Source organism: Hypanus sabinus, chromosome 22, assembly GCF_030144855.1.
Source record: "Hypanus sabinus isolate sHypSab1 chromosome 22, sHypSab1.hap1, whole genome shotgun sequence".
NCBI lineage: Eukaryota > Metazoa > Chordata > Chondrichthyes > Myliobatiformes > Dasyatidae > Hypanus > Hypanus sabinus.
The window spans coordinates 61,557,021-61,576,413 of NC_082727.1; the positions used below are offsets into that span (position 1 = coordinate 61,557,021).

The following is a 19,393-nucleotide window of genomic DNA, read 5'->3' on the forward strand; positions in this document are numbered from 1 at the left end:
TGTTAAATGTATTTATTCCTTGTTTCATGTGGTTACTATTTACTGCAGGAAGGAAATTGTCCTTTCATTCTTCAAATTAGTGGTACCATGTTAATTCATCTTCACAATGTGATGCACTGAATTAAGTTGGAGAATTTATGAATTTAATTTTGTTAATCTGTTATCTTTCTACTTATGTTAACTGCCTTTGCCAAATCAAATAGTGGTTTAAGCTGAAAAAGGCAGAACTCGAGTAAGCTGGACAAAGGATCTCATTGCGTTCATGTTCTTGGTCAACATTTCTCAGTGTGTCTCTGTGCAAGTTTTAGAGTTGCATATGAGCAATGAGCAAGCATATAAATACACACTACAGAAAAACAGAAAATAGATGGTGAAGATGGTTGTGTCAAAAGAGTTTCAAGCTTCTGCAATTTAACTGTTCAATTTATTTTCAGAAATACACAACTGTTGGAGAATTTGGAAAGGCAACAGACACATTTGATGCCATAGGAATGGTGACAGAAGAGCAATCATATGGTAAGAAAGTTTCAGTAAGTCAGTTTAATTATCAATAAGACAGATAGAGTAATACTCTACAGAAACATCATGTCCACACCAATTGTCAGTTGCCCATCTATACTATTGATGAGCAGCCCAGAGTGTTTTCTATATCTTGCTTATTCAAATGCTCATTCAGATATTTTTTCAACATTACTGGAGTCCCTGGCTCTACTGCTTTTTGGGGCATTGGATTCCAGATTGTAACTACCCTCCAGGTGAAAAGAAGATTATTTAAATAATTTATGACTCACCTTAAATCAATACTCTTATCATTTTGGATGCCTCTATTATGAGAGAAAAGTTTCTCATGAACCAGCATATCAATACCCTCATAATTTTGTATACTTACCAATATTACCTATACTTGTATTTTTAAAACTTTGATAGGTTTGGTTAGTTCTGTATTTCGAAAGTGCACTGCATGGATGTTTAGAAATCTACTCTCTGGTAAGCAGTTTATGCTTTTAAGACAGAAAATTATGGGTTCAAGATATCCTTCATTTGATCTGAGCAAATAACCTGGCATCACTGAATGACTTTGATATGAAGAGTTCCCTATAGACTAGATAGTGAATTGCCTGCTAAGGTAATCATTAAAAATTTCTTGCACTCTTATAAGTGAGTTACAGATGTTCCTCCACTCTGCAGTTCAAGTGGATCTATTGATGATTTACTTCATTCCTTTCTATAGATCTTTGCTCAGGTTGGACACTGTATTTGTTTATAGATGAAGTATTTGCTATGAAAAGGGTAGAACACTTTGTTTCTTGTTCAGCCACAGATAATCACTAACCTCTATTTTGTTTGATAAATGCTGCTTCTGAATTTGAGTAGGGAGAAAAGTACAAAATGATAATTTTACATGGACTTTCTGTCTGCCTCATATAACAGCTGTTCTCTATTTCCATACTTAATCTTGGCGATGGATTAGAAAGCACTTAGCAAATGAAATTGTCAAATTAGTAATTGGGGAAATGGTGTCCAATGTAGACTAAAGTTGTACAACTCTATTGATCATGTGTGAACCCTACATTGTCATTGCATTAAGATGTTTTTTTTTCAGAACTTAGTGAGCTGAAAATTCTCCCAGTAAATATTGGGTAAAATTGAAGCAATTGTTTCTGACTCCTGACAGAAACCTCATTCCCTCGGCACTAATACCATTCTTCTCTATGCCAGTGAAACTGACATTCATGAAAGCTTGACATCTGAGTCAACTTTATTCTTGAACCTCATATCCATGTCACCTGTAAGGCTGCATCACGAAGTTGTCTTATCTTGGCCTTGGCTCAGCTTGTCTGTCACTGAAATTCAGATATATCCTTGTTAGCCTTCTTTTACAACTCAGATACTCATCTAGCTCCTTCTCTCTATTCAGCTTTGTAAGCTCGATCTCACTGAAAGTCTGTTCTTGATTTCCGGACTTGAGCCTGGTTCTTTCATCACTGAACCCTGTCATTACAGATCTTATGGCTTCTGGTTGGTTGGTTGGTTGGCTGGTTATTTATTTATTTATTTATTCATTCATTCATTCATTCATTCATTCATTCATTCATTCATTCATTCATTTATTTATCCATTTATTTATTTATTTATCTATCTATTTATTTATTTATCTATTTATCTATTTATTTATTTATCTATCTATCTATCTATCTATCTATCTATCTATCTATCTATCTATCTATCTATCTATCTATTTATTTATTTTAATTTAGACACAGTACGGAATAGGCCCTTCTGGCTCTTCAAACTGCACGTCCGGCATCCCTGACAGCCCTGATTTAACTCTAACCTAATCATGGGACTTTGGTCCCACAAGTCAGTGAAGTTGAGATGTCTCGCCCACCCACACCCTGGTTTGTGTGAATGCTGTGTGATTTCCTGCCCCCGGCAAGAAATAACAGATCATACACTACATAAAGAAACCATTTAAGAAACCATTTATTAAAAGAAAGAAAGAAAACAAATACAAGAAGTCGCCTGTGCATGGTGGGCCCAGATCTTCCAGATGTTGTTGTCTTCAATGTACATACTGCAGCTACTGAATGTCCCTCGAAATCCATCTCGAACAAACAGGCTCTCCCATGGGAGTATTGATCCTTCCTCCATGAAGTCTTAATTCATCTGCACAAAGCTCCTTGTGAACAGGGGCGACATCCTCAGCTGTCTTCCCTCCTGTCTTTTCCCAGTCCACCGTGCTGATTGGTTGTCACCACATTCCTAAGTTGAACAACAAAGCCTCTTAGTTCAGCTCAGACCCAAACAGGCCGAAAGCAGAACAGACTACTCTTAGAGAACTGCTAAAGTGAAATGCTTACAGCATAGCAGTAAAAATCTTAACCAGGGCATTACACAAGTTTGAGTTTAAAGTGATGTTGAGGTTCCACCAATCTCCCAACCAATTGCTGGAGTTAGGGTCCTTTGGTGCTTGGGTTAGTTGTGCACTAGGCAGAACCTGTGGATACTGGAGCATTTTCCCCTGAAAGGTTCAGTGAATTCATAAAATGAAGAAAATGATATACCTATGTGAAGAGAATATTTTGCAAGAGTTATTTTGTGAATGTCTTTCAGAATTCAGATCTATTGTTTTCTTAAATCTCTCTTAATTTGACTTACCTTGCATAATATCTTTCATTCGCTTTTCTCCAACATTGACAGCAGTAGCCTTAACCTTGTGTGTAGGTACTCTTTAGTCCTTTATTAGTTTTGAGTGGGTCCAAATAAAGATGTAATTGTTTGCCCTTTACAGCGTTTTTACAATAACAAAACACTGCTGGATATTAAGAACATCAAGGTACTGTTGGCCCTCCTTACCCATGGGGGATTGGTTCCGGGATGCCCATGGATACCAAAATTCGCAGATGCTCAAGTCCCTTATTTAACATGTATCAGTGCAGTGGTCTTTAGGACCCAGCGGAACCCTGGACTTTATTTAACACGTCTCCGTACGGTGGACATTAGGACCTGGTAGTGCAGCTCTGAATCCGCAGTGTTTCTGTTCACAAAAATAATCACGATCACGATTGAAATTAAGGTGGAAGTAATAAAGCGATCGGAAAGAGGTGAAACGCCATCGGTCATTGGAAAAGCGTTAGGCTACAGTCGGTCAATGATCGGAACAATTTTAATGGAGAATGTGAAAGGCCCTGCCCTGATGAAAGCTACAATTATTACTAAGCAACGCAGTAATTTAATTAGTGAAATACATATGTTTCTTAAGTGTTTTATATGCATAGAAAGGTAAAATATGTACTATATATATATATACTAAGAAAAACGTTTGACTAACTGATGCTAAATAATACTGGATGTACCTGTTCCAACTTCAAATCCGACTTAAAGACGGACTCAGGAATGGAACTCATTCATAACCAGGGGACTGCCTGTACTTTTAAGTCATTTCCAGATTACTTATAATACCTAATACAATGTAAATGCTATGTAAATAGTTGCTATACTGTATTGTTTAGGGAATAATGACAAGAAAAAATAGTCTGTACTGCTCAAGCAATGAGTGCTGGAGAGAGAACTTCTGGGTTTTCCTGATCCGCGGTTGGTTGCATATGGAATCCACGGATAAGGAGGGCTGACTGTACTGCAGTTCTACCCCGCTAGTGAGTTGCTCAATTACGGTTGCAATAAAACTGAAGATTCAAAGGAAACATTGTAGGAAGGCATTCCATTATCTACACTAGGTGTCTGGGTTGACTTTGTTCATTTACAATCAATCAAAAGTACAAGCAGCACAAACCGGATGAATTCCTCTGTCGATAACTATTAGGAATTAATGCAGAGTTTTATAGCACTGTAGTAGTTTTGATAATGTGATAATTTGTTCTGTATTTCATTTGCATTCGTAATTTGTTATTCAGTTAAATGGTAGTTTGTCTATAGCTTTTTAAACTATTTCATCGACACTTTTACTACTTGGAGCAGCTGCATAGTTGGGTCAAAACCTACGGGCCCTGATGTGTCCCAATTAACTGGAATCCACTATTTTTTTGTGACTATGCTTTTCTGCTATTGTAGTTAGATATATGTGCTGTGTGACTTTTGGTACTGTGTTTTGCACCTCGGCCCAGAGGAGCTATTTTGTTTTGCTACATTCATCTGTATGGTTGAATGACAATTAAACTTGAGGAGATGGAGTTTGAGAGATTATTCTGATGTGGAAGGTCTCAGTTGATCTTTGCTAGGCAACTGGAGAATTGTGTTCAATCCAGTTGACATTGAAATCTGCCGACATTACAGTGACTGGTATTAAGATTAAGATCCTTCCTATTTTTGAAAGCATTGCATATTGGGCAAAAAAATTCGAGGGCATTTACCCAGTCTCCAATTGTAAATGTGGTAGGAACTCCTCAAACTGACGTAAATAAAATACACAGGGAAAGCTGTGGAGATGTTATCCTTCTGCTATTAACATCCAGGTCGTGGTGGAGTTGCTTCAAATACTTGTTAAACTTAATTTATTATGAGGTACAGTGAATTCCAATTAATTGGGCCATCGGTTAATTGGGGTAGTCACTTATTTGGGACAACTCTTAAAGACTAAAAATGAAACCTAGAAAATAGACAAGATTCCATTTGTTTATTTGGGATACTATATGGCTTAATCAGAACACGAGACTTTTGGAGAACATTCTAATTCGTGTCAGTGATGTGAACTTGTGCACTACTAGATACCACACCATGCTTAGAGTGCGCAGTTTTTAAATAGCATCAGTTGTGTGTGTTTGTAATCAAAAAGTAGCAATTTTTGTCACTGATGGTTGTGAAGAACTAAGCAAAGTATAATTTGGGACTGTTTTGCTCGCTGCAATTTCAAGCATTCAAACATTCCCAGAAACAGCTGGGAGTGAAAATGAAACAATTTCACGACTTCATTAAGTTAGGAAATATGAAGAATTTGAAAGTATTGACAATCACCTTGAATGTTACAATGAAAATGAAGATTTGGAGGATGCAATCATTGAAAGCATTGTATGAAAGAAGTCCATCATCTGCACTAGGTGTCTATGCTGATTTTGTTCATTTACCGTCAATCAAAAAACACGGCAGATAAATTCTTCTATCAATAACTATTAGGAACTAAGAGCTGATTGTGGACTTCAGGAAGGATAAGATGAAGGAACACATACCAATCCTCAAAGATGGATCAGAATGGGAGAGAGTGAGCAGTTTCACTCTCTGGGTGTCAAGATCTCTGAGGATCTAACCTGGTCCCAACATGTCGATGCAGCTATAAAGAAGGCAAGACAGTGACAATACTTCATTAGGAGCTTGAAGAGATTTGGTATGTTAACAAAAATACTCAAAAACTTCTATAGCTGTACTGTGGAAAGCATTCTGACAGGCTGCATTACTGTCTGGTCCAGCCTACAAAGTACCCAGGGCATCTTCAAGGAGCGGTGTCTCAGAAAGGCGGTGTCCATTATTAAGAGCCCCTAGCACCAAGGAGTGTCGTTTTCTCACTGCTACCATCAGGTAGGAGGTACAGAAGCCTGAAGGCACACACTCAGTGATTCAGGAACAGCTTCTTCCCCTCTGCCATCCGATTCCTAAATGGACATTGAACCCATGAATACTGCCTCACTTTTTTAATATATATTTCTGTTTTTGTACAATTTTAATCTATTCAATATACATATGCTGTCATTGATTTACTTATTTAATTTTACTTTTTCTTCTATATTATGTATTGCATTGAACTGCTGCTGCTAGTTAACAAATTTCACACCACATGCTGGTGATAATAAACCTGATTCTAAACTGATACACAATTTTATAGTATTGTAGAAGTATCGGTAGTGTTCTAATTTGTTCTGTATTTCATTTAAATACATAAATTGTCACTCAGTTAAATGTTAGTTTGTCTTTTTTTATACCTTTTAACTACAGGTTTCCCCCGCTATCCAAAAGTAGAGCATTCCTATGAAATGGTTCGTAAGCCAGAATGTCGTAAAGTGAAGCAATTTATATGGGAAAAATTTGTGCGCGTTCCCAAAAATAACCTACCAAACCATGCTAATTAACACATAAAACCAAAAATAACAGTAACATATAGTAAAAACAGGAATGATCTGATAAATATACAGCCTCACGCATGCGCCCTCGCAGAAAGACTCGGTGCAAGCGATCTTGGTAGAAAGACTCTCCCCAGTAACCTTTAAGCTAGGAAGCTGCCAATCATACCAAATAACACATAAAATTACACAGCCTATATAAAGTAGAAATAATGTATGTATAGTGTAGTTTCACTTACTGGAATCGGGAAGACAGTGAGCACACTGATGATGGTGTGTTAGGCTGAGTCGTCAGAGGTTGGGGTGGTGGGAGACTGGGGTGTCAGCTCATAGTCATCTGTTTCCATCAGGGCAGGCAGATCACCTATGTCTGCCTGCCTCAGTGTCGAAGGTTGAGGTTTGTTGTCTGCTGTGGCTGATGTAGAAGGCTTGAAAAACACCAGTATGCTTGCCTGCTTAGCCTTGTACAGTTTTCTATCCTACGGTTCTTTGTAAGTACTCAAACATTGCCCTAAACCTACATATCCTTTCAAAATTAAAGTCATACTTTTCTGCAATCATTGCAGTGTTGTCAGTCACAGTGAAAATCTCATGCAGTTGCTTCACGTTTAGTTCCTGGACGAATTCACGTTTGGGCCATTTGCTACTGTGTTCAGTTTCAATTGTTATCCTTTCCTCTTGCAATTGCATCAGCTCTTCATCTGTCAGTTCTTGGTCATGGGATGCCAAAACCTCTTCAACATCCTCTTCGTCAACTTCCACAAGCCAAACTCACTATGTCCTTACTTCGTTCACCAAGATCGAAACGCTTAATTATGTCTAGTTTTACGCTAAGTGTAACACTCTTACAAGCTCCTTTAGGCTTTTCTGATACCTTAGAATTCATCTTGTAAACGGATGCACAAAATAAATCGACACAAAGCACAGATGCTCACAGGCACGTGTTTAAGCAATGCCAGCTAGAATGCAGTTCCAGGGAAGGAGCTTGGCTGCTTGGGGTGCACGCTGTCTTTTTTCACACACTGCGTTTTTTTGCGTGCTGCCTTTTTTCGTAAAAGGCAAAAACACCTTCTGTTAGTGAAAACAGGTATCTAATGTAGGTCTTTCGTAACAGCGAGGTGTCATAAAGCAAACGTTTGAAAAACGGGGGACACCTGTATTTCCATAAAACTTCAGCTAATTGGGGCAGCCGCTTAATTGGGCCAAAATGCAGTGGTCATGATGTGTCATAATTAAATGGAATCCACTATATTTTAAAATATTGATGCTACTTTGAATATTTTCAATATAAATGTATTGCAGTTTTTTGGCAAGAGGGCAAGAGCTTAAGTGTTTATTTAATTTTTCTGTTAATTAGATCACATAACGAAAGATGATCTGGAAAGGACTCTGAAGAAATTTACAGGAAGCATTATGCAGACTCCACCATTGTAAGTTATTTTTTCTGTATACTTCAACCACGTGAGACTGATAGAAGATGATTGCTGTGAATATTTTGCATTCATCCGTTTGTTGGTCAATTAGGCACAGTACTGTACAGTTGGGAGGTGAGGTGGAGATACATCTCTACCAAAGTAAGTGTAAGGTGCTCCTTCCCTCCGCTAGCTTGCAGGTGTAGTACCTGCTTAGTCCCCCCAGTATGAGCAAATGGTGCATATCACATGTCCTGATTATGCGACCACTGATGCCAGGAAGACAATCTCTGAAGAGTATTGATAATAGCTGGGGCACCTGTCTTGGAAAGAAGAAGGCAGTGGCAAACCACTTCTGTAGAAAAATTTGCCATGAACAGTCATGGTCATGGAAAGACCATTGATCACCCACGTCATATGACATAGCACATAATGAATGAAGTGTGCAAAAGTTTTCAGCTCACGTATATAGCTGTGGTGCCTAGGATTTTTTGCACAGTACTGTAGTAATTTTATGTATTGCACTGTCATGTTGATGCAAAAATTTCATGACATATATGGGTCCATATTGTGGACTGAGAATGGGAAGGGGTAGGGAGAAGGTAATCATGGTTGGGAGAAGGGGAAGGGAGAGGGGAGGTAGTTTGAAGAGGGATATTCTATAATGATCAAACAAGCCAATTGTTTGGAATCGAATGACCTTGCCTGGTCTCAGGGCTGGGAGTGTCTACGCTTGTGCCTCCTCCTGCCCCTGGCATTCCTTCTCTTCCATCTGTTCCTCAGCCTCTCACGCTGCTCCACACTCGCCATTTCCTCACCCCCTTTCCTTAGCAGACTATTCTGCACTCTTTCCGTGCCATCTATTACCGCAACAGTGGGGAAGCAATGCACAGTGTGGGGCTCACAATGAAGGCTGCAGAAAAGTCCATTTGTCCCTGTAACAAAGGAACCTGGCGTAATTACTGCATTTATACACTAATCCTTTTCCCACTTATACAATCCCCTGTCTATTGGTCTCATTTTGGGATACACTCTTTCAGAAGCAATTTCTCTCTAAACTTTTCCACATTAAGTACCAACACTAGAGTGGCACACACTCTGAGACTCTTGTACTTCCTTCAACTGTTCACTCTTCAGGACAACAACCTATTTACTATCTTGTATTCTCTTTACCTGTAGAGTCCAACTTATGGATTCTGTGATCTGGAACCCTTCTATGATCAGTAACACATGCAAAATGCTGCGGGGGCTCATCAGGTCTGACAGCATTATGGAAATTAATAAATATTCGACTTTTTGGGCTGAGACCCTTCATCAGGACTGGAAAGGAAGGGGAAAGAAGCCAGAATAAGAAGGTGGGGAGGGGAAGAAGGACCAGCTGGAAGGTGACGAGTGAAGCAGGGAGGTGGGAGAGGGGTGAAGTAAGAAACTAGGATGTGATAGCTGGAAAAGGCAAAGGGCGGTGAAGAAGGAATGTGATAGAAGAAGAGAGAGGATCCTCTTCAGCACTCTGCAATGACAATAGCCGGTCCTCAAACTCCGAAACCATGACTGAGGACACATTCCAGCTCTTGTTCTCTTTTTCAGACTATTCATTTATAAAACAGCAGAATAGCCTTTCTTCCTTCGTCACCTGTAATTCCCCACTTACCAAACTTCATGATGGGTAGTCTGTAGAAACAGTACTTACAACAGGACTACAATGCAATTTACAGAACTTAGACAAACAATTGTAAGCCAAAGGTATAGTTTTTAGCTTTATGACTTTAAGGAGATGCAAAGAATATATAAAAAAGGCCACATGACATTTCTTTGGATAAAACACCATCTAATACACTACGGAACTTGAAAATTAAAATGAATTAGTGTTGGAAAAATAGCCTGGCAGTAACAATCACAACTCATCTATTTTTAAAGTTATGATGTAAAAGCACAAGAGAAGCTCAAAAAATGCAGTCACTATGCCAGGTTCCTTTCCTACAGGAACAGATAGACTTTTGTGAGCCCCATGTTGTGCGTTGCCTCCCTGCTGTCGTGGTATAGATGGCATGGAAAGAGTGCAGAAGAGTCTGCTTAGGAAAGTGGGTGAGTTTGCAGCTGTGGTACACTTCAATATCATCAGAATGGATCATATGGTCAGAACTTGAAAAGCTAACACAAACGTTTAAAAAATACACTTTCAGTTGATGAAAGGATGATGGCCAGCCTGCAGGAAATTAACAAAGATGTGAAAAAACTATGAAGAGGTGATATTGGTGGGCAGTGTGGGAACGAGGGATGGAGAAGCAGGGAAGGTGCTTTAATTACTGAACATTGATTGGGGTCATTTTAGGGTAAAGGGAAAGGTAGGGGAGGATTTCTGGAATGTCCATTATGTTCTCTATCCAACTAGGAAGGAGGTATTTCTGGTGCCTGGGAATGAAGTGAGACAGTTGGACCACTTGTCGGCTGGAGAACACTGGGGGGAAGAGTGGTTATTGTATCATAGGGTTTAACTTACTAATAAAGAAGAGCAAGGAGCTGTCTAAAATAGAGCTGCTTGACTGGAAGAGGATGAACTTAAGTGGCAAGAGGAGGATTTGGGAAACATAAAATAGAACCAAAAGTTAACAGGAGAAACACAACAGATTTCTGGGAGCTCTTTAAAGAAGAGGTTCCTTCAGGTTGTTACAGCCATGAGTGTAATGGGGAAAAGCTCCCACTACCTATTAAATGCTCACAATGTCATATATCTCAAATAGCCTTAGACAACCAAAGACACTTCCTGGCCTTCATGTGTGGCTTAGCTCCTAAGCCTGATGAAACCATTTCTACTGACAGGAAAAGGGCCAAAGGTGACACCTTAAAACCAGTCACTTCAGTCAGATGGGGCTCATCAGCTGTGGTTGGGAGTTTATATAAGAAAAGCTGAGCTCTGATCTCAAACCTCTATTGCCTTGTGGCTATACCCACTCATGGGTAAAGCTTTGGGATTAAACCCAAAGGAAAAATCCAGAGCTGGAGTCCCTAAGCAGTCCTATGTTGGGTTAAGTGCTGACTGGCAACTCCAGCTTGCTGCTGGTGCCAAACTGTTTTGGTATCTGCTGTTCCTTTGGATTCATCTGCTGCGTGGAAAGAGGGAGCGTGCTGCATGAGCAACAGCTTGCTCTCAATACCATACTGTCCTGGCTTGCGTATCATATAGACAGCTGTGACACAACATCCATGGTTGATCCTGGAGGGGCCTCTTTAAAGAAGTGCAGACTGTGTATATTCCCAAAAAAGGAAATGTTTAGGTAACCAAAGCCAGAGCTTCTTGGATAGCAAGAGAGGCATAATATGGTAAAATGGTGACACGTACAAGTCAGGTAAGTTAATTCTTCAGACAAAGACTGAGCTAAATGCAATAAATTGGGGGAGCCTGAAGAGAACAGTAAGGCTAAGTGAGAATAAAATAGCAAATAATTTTACAGAGGTTTGATGTTCTTCTGGCCTGTAAAATAATAAACTGATAGTAATAAGCAATGTTGGACCAATTACAGTCAGGTTTGGTTTTTATATATTTGAATACTTTGTTTCCCATTTACTGATTAAAGTTTTTGAACTAATGGAGAAGTTGAAATTGGATATTGCTTATCAAGATTGTTGAGAAAGAATGTGGCAAAGTATCACAAAAATCTTGTTTAAAAACTTTAAGTTTTGTGGAATAGACACGAGAAACTGCAGATGTTGGATATCTCAAGCAACACATACAAAATTGCTGGAAGAACTCAGCAGGCAGGCAGCATCGATGGAGGGAAATAGACAGAAGTTCCTCTAGCAGATTGTTTGCTGCTGCAGATTTCAGCATCTGCAATCGGCTGTACTGGCAACTGCCTTACTGCACCCTTCTGTGCTGTAATGATTCTGCAAGTTTTTAATATGCTCCAAATTATTTGTTTCAAAGCAGTCTTTTCCCTTAATAAAATGGAAAAGATTAGTAGTAGTCAGCATATTGTGCAGAATCCATGGGGCGTAAAACATTGCTGGGTATAGCTGTCAATGAATATGAGAAGATTTTCATATACATTGACAGCTGCATTGCAATTGTGGGCTAGTAATGCATCTTGTATTAAATTTGACCCAAATAATTAAATTTTCTTTAAAGAACTGCTTACAGTCTACATTTCAAGATTGTTTCCAGTACACAGGCACATAGGAGCACAAAATAATTGCTTCTGATCCAATGTAGCACAAAAATAAACCAAAAGACAAAGAACACAATGATGATGATGATGATGATGATGATAATAATAATAATAAAACTCAATAAATATAAATATGTAAGATAGTTTATATACAGACACTGATAGTATGTCTATAAAGTGACGTTAGGTACAAGGGTGTCAGTACATAAGGTGACTGACAGGAACTGATAAAGTAGTGGTGGTTGGGAGTGTGGAGGGTTAGGTTAGTGGGTGGAGGTGTTGATTAGCCATACTGCTTGGAAAAAGTAACTGTTTTGAGTCTGTGGTGTTGGCGTAGATTCTACATAGCCTGCTCCCTGATGATCCCCTTGTAAAAATATTAAGCTTCTTTGGTACAACAGGGAGCAAATACTTGCTGAACACTGGAAAGCAAAATATGCCTGGATGCTGTTAGTTAGAGTGTGATAGACTAGACTTGGTAGCAGAAGCAAAGAAACTAATCTAATCTGAATCTGAGAATGTAACCTGTGCTGAGAATATTTTGTATCAATAAAATGATTCTTTAACATTTGTTTGTTAACGAATCTTTCCAGAACCTTGTGGGAATTACAGAAATCCCTTTACCTTTGGCAATGTTGTGTTTTAAAGATTTAGAGATGCAGCAGGGTCAGAGACATTTCCAGCCGAACGAGCCTGCGCCACACCTAATCATTACATCTGTGTGACCAATTAACCTACTAATCTTTAGAATATGAGAGGAAACCCGACCATTCGGAGGAAAAAACCCACATAGTCCCGGGGAGAACATACAAACTCCTTTCAGACAGCGGCAGAACTGAACCCATGTCGCTGGCACATTATGCTATCCACTATGCTACTGTGCCACCCATGTCTAATATATATATATATATATATTCTTATTTTCAGATATTCTGCTTTGAAACAGAATGGGCAAAGGCTTTCTTGTTTGGTGAAGAAAGGAGAAGCTGTAGAATCTAAACCTGCTAGATGTGTAATGGTGTATGATCTTTCTGTACAGGATTACAGTCCTCCTCACTTTACTCTTGGTAAGAAAATAAATGCTTTCAATATTTCATAATAAATTCACTTATTCTCTTATTGTAATGGTCAGGCAGTATACCTAGCAAAGTTAAATCTTTTCCTTTCCTCCTACTCTTGTGCATAAAGCACTGCTGTCCTTCCCTAAGTATATTATCACAAATGGTTTTCCTAGAATATGTTGGAATATTATCTCCCATGTTTCAAAGATATTTCAACAAGATGTGGTGCAAATTCAGTATTTGCCATTCATTCTTACAAAGATAGAGTTTCACTTATACTGAGTTGACAAGAGGGAGGATTAATTCATTGAATGTGGAAATAACAGCTGCTGATGGAGTCATTGCCTGGAATGAAAGGCATTAATATTGTAATTTTTATGCTTTTGTTTTGCTTCCTCATGCATAAACAAGTGAGATTGTAGATGAAACGGATGAAGAAGAATATAAGCTTAATGATACCATTGCTCAGGAACAGTGGGATCTGGAGACCTTTCAGGACGGCAGGCCGGCTGAGAGAGTAGCCGAAACTCAGGCTCTACTACATAGGCAAAAACATGTTGAAAGTAAAAAATACTGTAGATGCTTCCAAACTGAAACAAGACGTAAAAATGCTGGAAGTAATTAGCAGATCAGGTCATTACTGTTGGAAGTGAAAATGAGCTAATGTTTTATTTATTTATTTAGAAATGAAGTGCAGAGTAGGCCCCAATGGCCCTTTGCGTCTCACTGCCCCAGCAACACCCAATTAAAACCGAGCATAATCATAGGACATTTTACAATGACCAATTAGCCTACTAACCAGTACATCGTTGGACTGTGGGAGGAAACTGGAGCCCCCAGAGAAACTGCACCCGACCTTCTCAATCTGGCCCGGCGCTTAAGTCGGTCAAACATTGGCTTATTCCTTATTCTCGGGGTCGGGCTCTGCTGGCTCGGTTCGTCCACTTCAAATTTGTTAGAGGTATGAAGATAACAACCAGTTTAATTACCAAAAATGCAAATGTACGCAGACAGAGATGGGGATATCAGCAGGAAGTGATTCAACTCCTGATACCTCATGATGGGTGCATAGGCTCCAACAACACTGATGAAACTTAGAACAATCCAGGAGAACCAGCACCCCAATCCAGGAGAACAGTGCTCATTCCCACCTGCAGTTACTGCCCGGCATCTCTCTAATCCACAGCTTCTGCACTCAATAGGCACGTGGAAAAGTCAGCAAATGCACATTTCTATCCAAACTACACACTAAACTGATTTGGAAATGCAGTGAATTCTAGTTAATTGGGACGGATCGGGTCCAGTAAATTTTGGCCCTGTTAAGCAGCTGCGCCAATAAGCCAAAGGTTCATGGAAGTAGTTATAAAGGTATAAAAAAAAGACAACTAGTGTTTAACAATAACAAATTATATATTTAAATGAAATACAGAATAAATTAGAACATTGTATACTACCACAGTAACACACAAAATGTTGAAGGAACTCAGCAGGTCAGGCAGCATCTGTGGAAAAGAGTAAACAGTTGATGTTTCGGGCTGAAACCCTTCATCAGGACCCAGACAAATCCCGAAGTAGGGTCTTGGTGCAAAACTGTTTACTCTTTTCCATAGATGCTGCCTGACCTGCTGTGTTCCACCAGCATTTTGTGTGCATTGCTTGAATTTCTAGCATCTGCAGATTTCCTTGTGTTTGAGGTAGGCCTGTCGCTTAAAACTGAGATATATAGAAATATCTTTTCACAGTTGCTGGAACCCTCTGCCCAGGTAATGGAGAAAACTGACTAGTTAGACATCTTTAAAGTGCAGGTGGGTAAATGGTGATCGATTGTGGAACAACACACACAAAATGCTGGAGGAGCTCAGCAGGCCAGGCAACATCTATGGAAAGAAGTAGAGGTGATGTTTCAGGCTGAAACGCTTCATCAGGACCGGAGAAAAAAGGATGAGTCAGTATAAGAAGGTGGGGAAGGGAAGGAAGAAGTGCAAGGTGATAGGTAAAACCTGGGGGGGGGGGAGGGCTGAACTAAAGAGCAGGGAAGTTGATTGGTGAAAGAGATATTAGGCTGGAGAAGGGGGCATCTGACAGGAGAGGACAGAAGGCCATGGAACACCAGAGGGAGGTGATGGACAGGTAAGAAGATGAGGTGAGAGAGACGAGAGGGGAATGAAAAGCCTCATCCTGAGAGCAGCTGCAGTGGAGACGGAGGAATTGAGAGAATGTGGTGGCATTTTTACCAGTAACAGGGTGGGAAAAGTGGCTTTTCATTCCAGAACGGAGGAGACATCCTTCTTCTTCAAACAAAGCGGCTTCTCTTTCTCCAGCGTCAATACTGCCCTCAACCACATCGCTTCCATTTCATTTATGTCTGCCCTCACCCCATCCTCCCACCACCCCACCTGGGACCTGGAATAGGGTTCCTCTTGTCACCTACCACCTCAACAGCCTTTGCATCCAGCACATAGTTGTCTGTAATTTCCTCCATCTCCCACCACCTAACACATCTTTCACTCCCCCCCACCACTCCTCCACTTTCTGCTTTCCAAAGAGATCGCTTCCTACGCAACTCCCTTGTCCATTTGTCCCTCCTCACTGATCTCCGTCCTGGCACTTATCCTTGTAAGCAGAACAAGTGCTACACCTGCCCCTACACCTCCTCCCTCACTACCATTCAAGGCCCCAGACAGTCCTACTAGGTGAGGAGACACTTCACCTGTGAGTCTGTTGGGGTCATCTATTGCATTCAGTGCTCCCAATGTGGCCTCCTGTATATCGGTGAGACCGGATGTAGATTGGAAGACCACTTCACCAAGAAAAGCGGAATCTCCCAGTGACCACCCATTTTAATGCCACTTCCCATTCCATTCCAACATGCCAGGCCACGGTCTCCTCTACTGTTGCAATGAGGCCACACTCATGTTGGAGGAGGGCATTGTGAATTTTGACTAGGTAGCCTCCAACTTGATGGCACGAACATCGATTTCTCAAACTTTTCCGGTAATGCCTTCTCCCTTTCACCATTCCCTAGTCCCCTTTCCCCTCTCTCACCTTATCTCTTTACCTGCCCTTCACTTCCCTCTGGTGCACCTCCCCTTTTCTTTTTACCATGGCCTTCTGTCTTCTCCTGTCAGATTCCTCCTTCTCCAGCTCTGTATCTCTTTCAGCAATCAACTTCCCAACTCCTTACTTCACCACTCTGCCCCTCCCGATTTTACCTATCACCTTGTGTTTCTTCCTCCCTCCTCTCCACCTTCTAATTCTGACTTCTCATCTTGTTTTCTGCAGTCCCGATGAAGAGTCTTGGCCTGAACTGTCGACTATACTCTTTTCCATAGATGTTGCCAGGTCTGTTGAGTTCCTCCAGCATTTTGTGTATGTTGCTTGGATTTCCAGTATCAGCAGATATTCTCTTGTTGATTGTAGAACAGATGGTATAGAAAAAATTGGCCCAATTCTCCTATTTTCTTATGTTCTGTGAAATCCTTCAAATTGCTGAGGCTATTATCACATAATAAAAATGTAAAGAATTGAAGATCTTTCATGCTGCATGGAATGGTGTGTATCTGTTTCAGATATTGAATGTGGAGGTGGCTTTTACGTTCGTAGTTTGGTGAATGACCTTGGCAAAGGTAGGGAAGAAATTCAGACAGAGTACTAACCTTTTTATGGTAGCAATTTTTGTTTGAAATTCAATGTCTGACATAACACATTTTATTTCTGCTAGAGCTTTCTTCCTGTGCCTTTATTAAAGAGTTGATCAGAACCAAACAGGGACCTTTTACATTGGATGAACATGCACTTCAAGAGGAGAAGTGGACAATCAGTGAAGTAGTGAAAGCCATTGAGAACTGCAGACAGTTGGTCACAAATGAAGGAGGTTACAAGAAATTAAAGAGTGAAATCTCTGAACAGGAAAAAGAAATCGATTGATTTCTCGATAGGTGAACAAAGACTTGTGACTATACAGTGCCTTTGTCTGGGTGTCCTGAGGCACTTCACAGCGATGTTTAGAAAGGCATGAAGTGACTCCATGCAGGAGATTCAGCACATCTGCCTTTCACAAACCAATGTATGGTGACCAAATACTGTTGATGTTTGAATAACTGTTGGTCAGAGCACTATAATTTGAATTTTACTGGAGTAATCTTGTGTATCTCAACACATTCAGAGCTTTAAACAGTTTTCAATAAGAATGTAATCACTGAAAATTAGAACTGTTAACTTCCATTGTTGTCCAATTAAGCTGCCACCACCTTATGCACACCACAACTGTGCTATTGTATAGAGTAATCCAGTCAACGTCCTCGCAACTTTGTTTTACTGACATTTTAATGATGCATAGATTTTCTCCTGATGAAAGATGTTAATAATGTTTGTATAATTAGGAAGTAGCTCATAAAAGATTCAGCACACATTCTTTCATCAAAGCTGATCTAATAAATGGGTATGGTTTTTTTATTGTTGTTCATTGTCATTTAATAATCTTGGCACGTAATTTGCTTTTTGTCAGAGCGTAAAGGATTTTTTTCCTAAATCTGTACCTCAGGTGTGAGTTGTATGTTGCAATTGCTTTTTCATTATCAGTAATTATCTTGATTTGATGTAAATGAACACCTCAGCCAATTTATTGCCACAGGATATATTATGGTTGTCGACTACCTACAGGGAATATAAGGTGTTGCTCCTCTTGTTTGTATTGGGCCTCACAGTGGCAGTGAAAAAGGCCGCCGATGGTCAGGTCAGTGTGCGAATGGGAAGGGGAATTAAAATGGCTTGTAACTGGGAACTTGGAAGGCTATCGCGGACAGCGTGCAGAGTGCTCTGCAAACCAGTTACCAGGTTTGCCTGGTCTCACTGGTATAGAGGAAGCCTAATCTGGAGCAAACTTGGTAATCAATTTGTAGCCTGGGTAGTTTCAATTGGATGAATTATTTGATTTCAGGCAACTCTAATCTCAGTTGTGTTTCTGAACCCACTCCCCCTTTCTATCGCCTCCCCCCACCCCACTGCCCCCCAGCCTCCTCATCACACATTTTCATCTCCCTCTTTGGGTTCCACACCTTTTATCCACCTGTTCTCACTCTCTCCTTCCCTATCTGGTTCTGATTTCATCTGCTCTAGTCCTTTCTCCCAATGATTCCCCTTATTATTTTCCTCTCATCAGATTGCTGCTCTGGGAGCCTTTTCATTTCTGCCCAACATCCTCCTACCTATCTCCATCTTCACTCTCTCATTCAACCCTCTCCCCTCCCCCACCTGGTTCCATCTGCCTCTTTGTCTCCATCTATATTCCACCTGTCTCTGTCTCCCAGCTCTGTGCCGCCTCCTTTCCTACCCAAGTTGATCTGCCTATCATCCTTCACCTCACCTACTGCCTCCTATCATCACTACCACCAACCCATCTACTCTCCACTTTTTTTTCAATTTCTGTTGCAGGGTTTCAACCAAAATACTAACAGTAGAGTAAATGTTTTCCACATACTTAATTTTATGGATAATCAGTTCCTTAAGGTTGTCATAGCTTGGGCATGGGAATGGGAGATAGTGGGATGAGCTCCCACTACCTATTAAGTGCTCCCAATGGTTAAATCTCAAATAGCCTCTGACAACCAAGTCCAGCTCCTGGCCTTCACATCTGGGTTAGCTACTAAGTCCAGCAGAACAGTTTCTACTGATGGGAGAAGGGGCAAGGACGGATTACTGGCATCTTAAATCAGTTGCTTCAGGCAGATGGGGCCCTTCAGCTGTGGTTGGTAGCTTGTCTCGGAGAAGGAGAACTCTGATCTCTACACTCTGCTGCCTTGTGGCTATACCCACTAATGGGGAAGGCTGCGTCGGAGGGAAAACGATGGAGCTGGGGTCTCTAATCCTACGTTGAGCTCAACACTGACTGAGAACTCCTGCGACGCCACTGATGCCAAACTGTATCGGTCTTTGCTCTTCCTTTGGATTCATCAGCTGAATGGAGAGGGGGAGCTTGCTGCATGGGGAACAGCTCGCTGTCCTTGGCTTGTACATAGACAGCTAGGATGCAACATCCATGGTCGACCCTGTCCAACTGATATAAAAAAATAACAGTGGGAGAATGAAACCATTAGTTCAGTGAACTAATCTCAAATAAATATACATTATTTGTTTCTGATATCCTTTTCAAGTTGTAATGACAGATTACTCCAAGAGATCTGCCT

At 40.4% G+C, this 19,393-nt stretch overlaps 1 protein-coding gene across 1 annotated transcript in view; it reads left to right on the plus strand.

The window, feature by feature from the left end:
- The window catches only part of trub1 (TruB pseudouridine (psi) synthase family member 1), a 43,942-nt gene extending 26,281 nt beyond the window's left edge, over positions 1–17,661 (plus strand). Inside the window, exons 5-9 of the mRNA XM_059948007.1 lie at positions 435–516; positions 7,927–7,999; positions 13,075–13,214; positions 16,778–16,834; positions 16,930–17,661. Coding sequence (XP_059803990.1) covers positions 435–516; positions 7,927–7,999; positions 13,075–13,214; positions 16,778–16,834; positions 16,930–17,135 — 558 coding nt within the window. The 3' untranslated portion in view covers positions 17,136–17,661. The remainder of the gene's footprint in view (positions 1–434; positions 517–7,926; positions 8,000–13,074; positions 13,215–16,777; positions 16,835–16,929) is intronic.
- Positions 17,662–19,393: the final 1,732 nt, after the last annotated feature.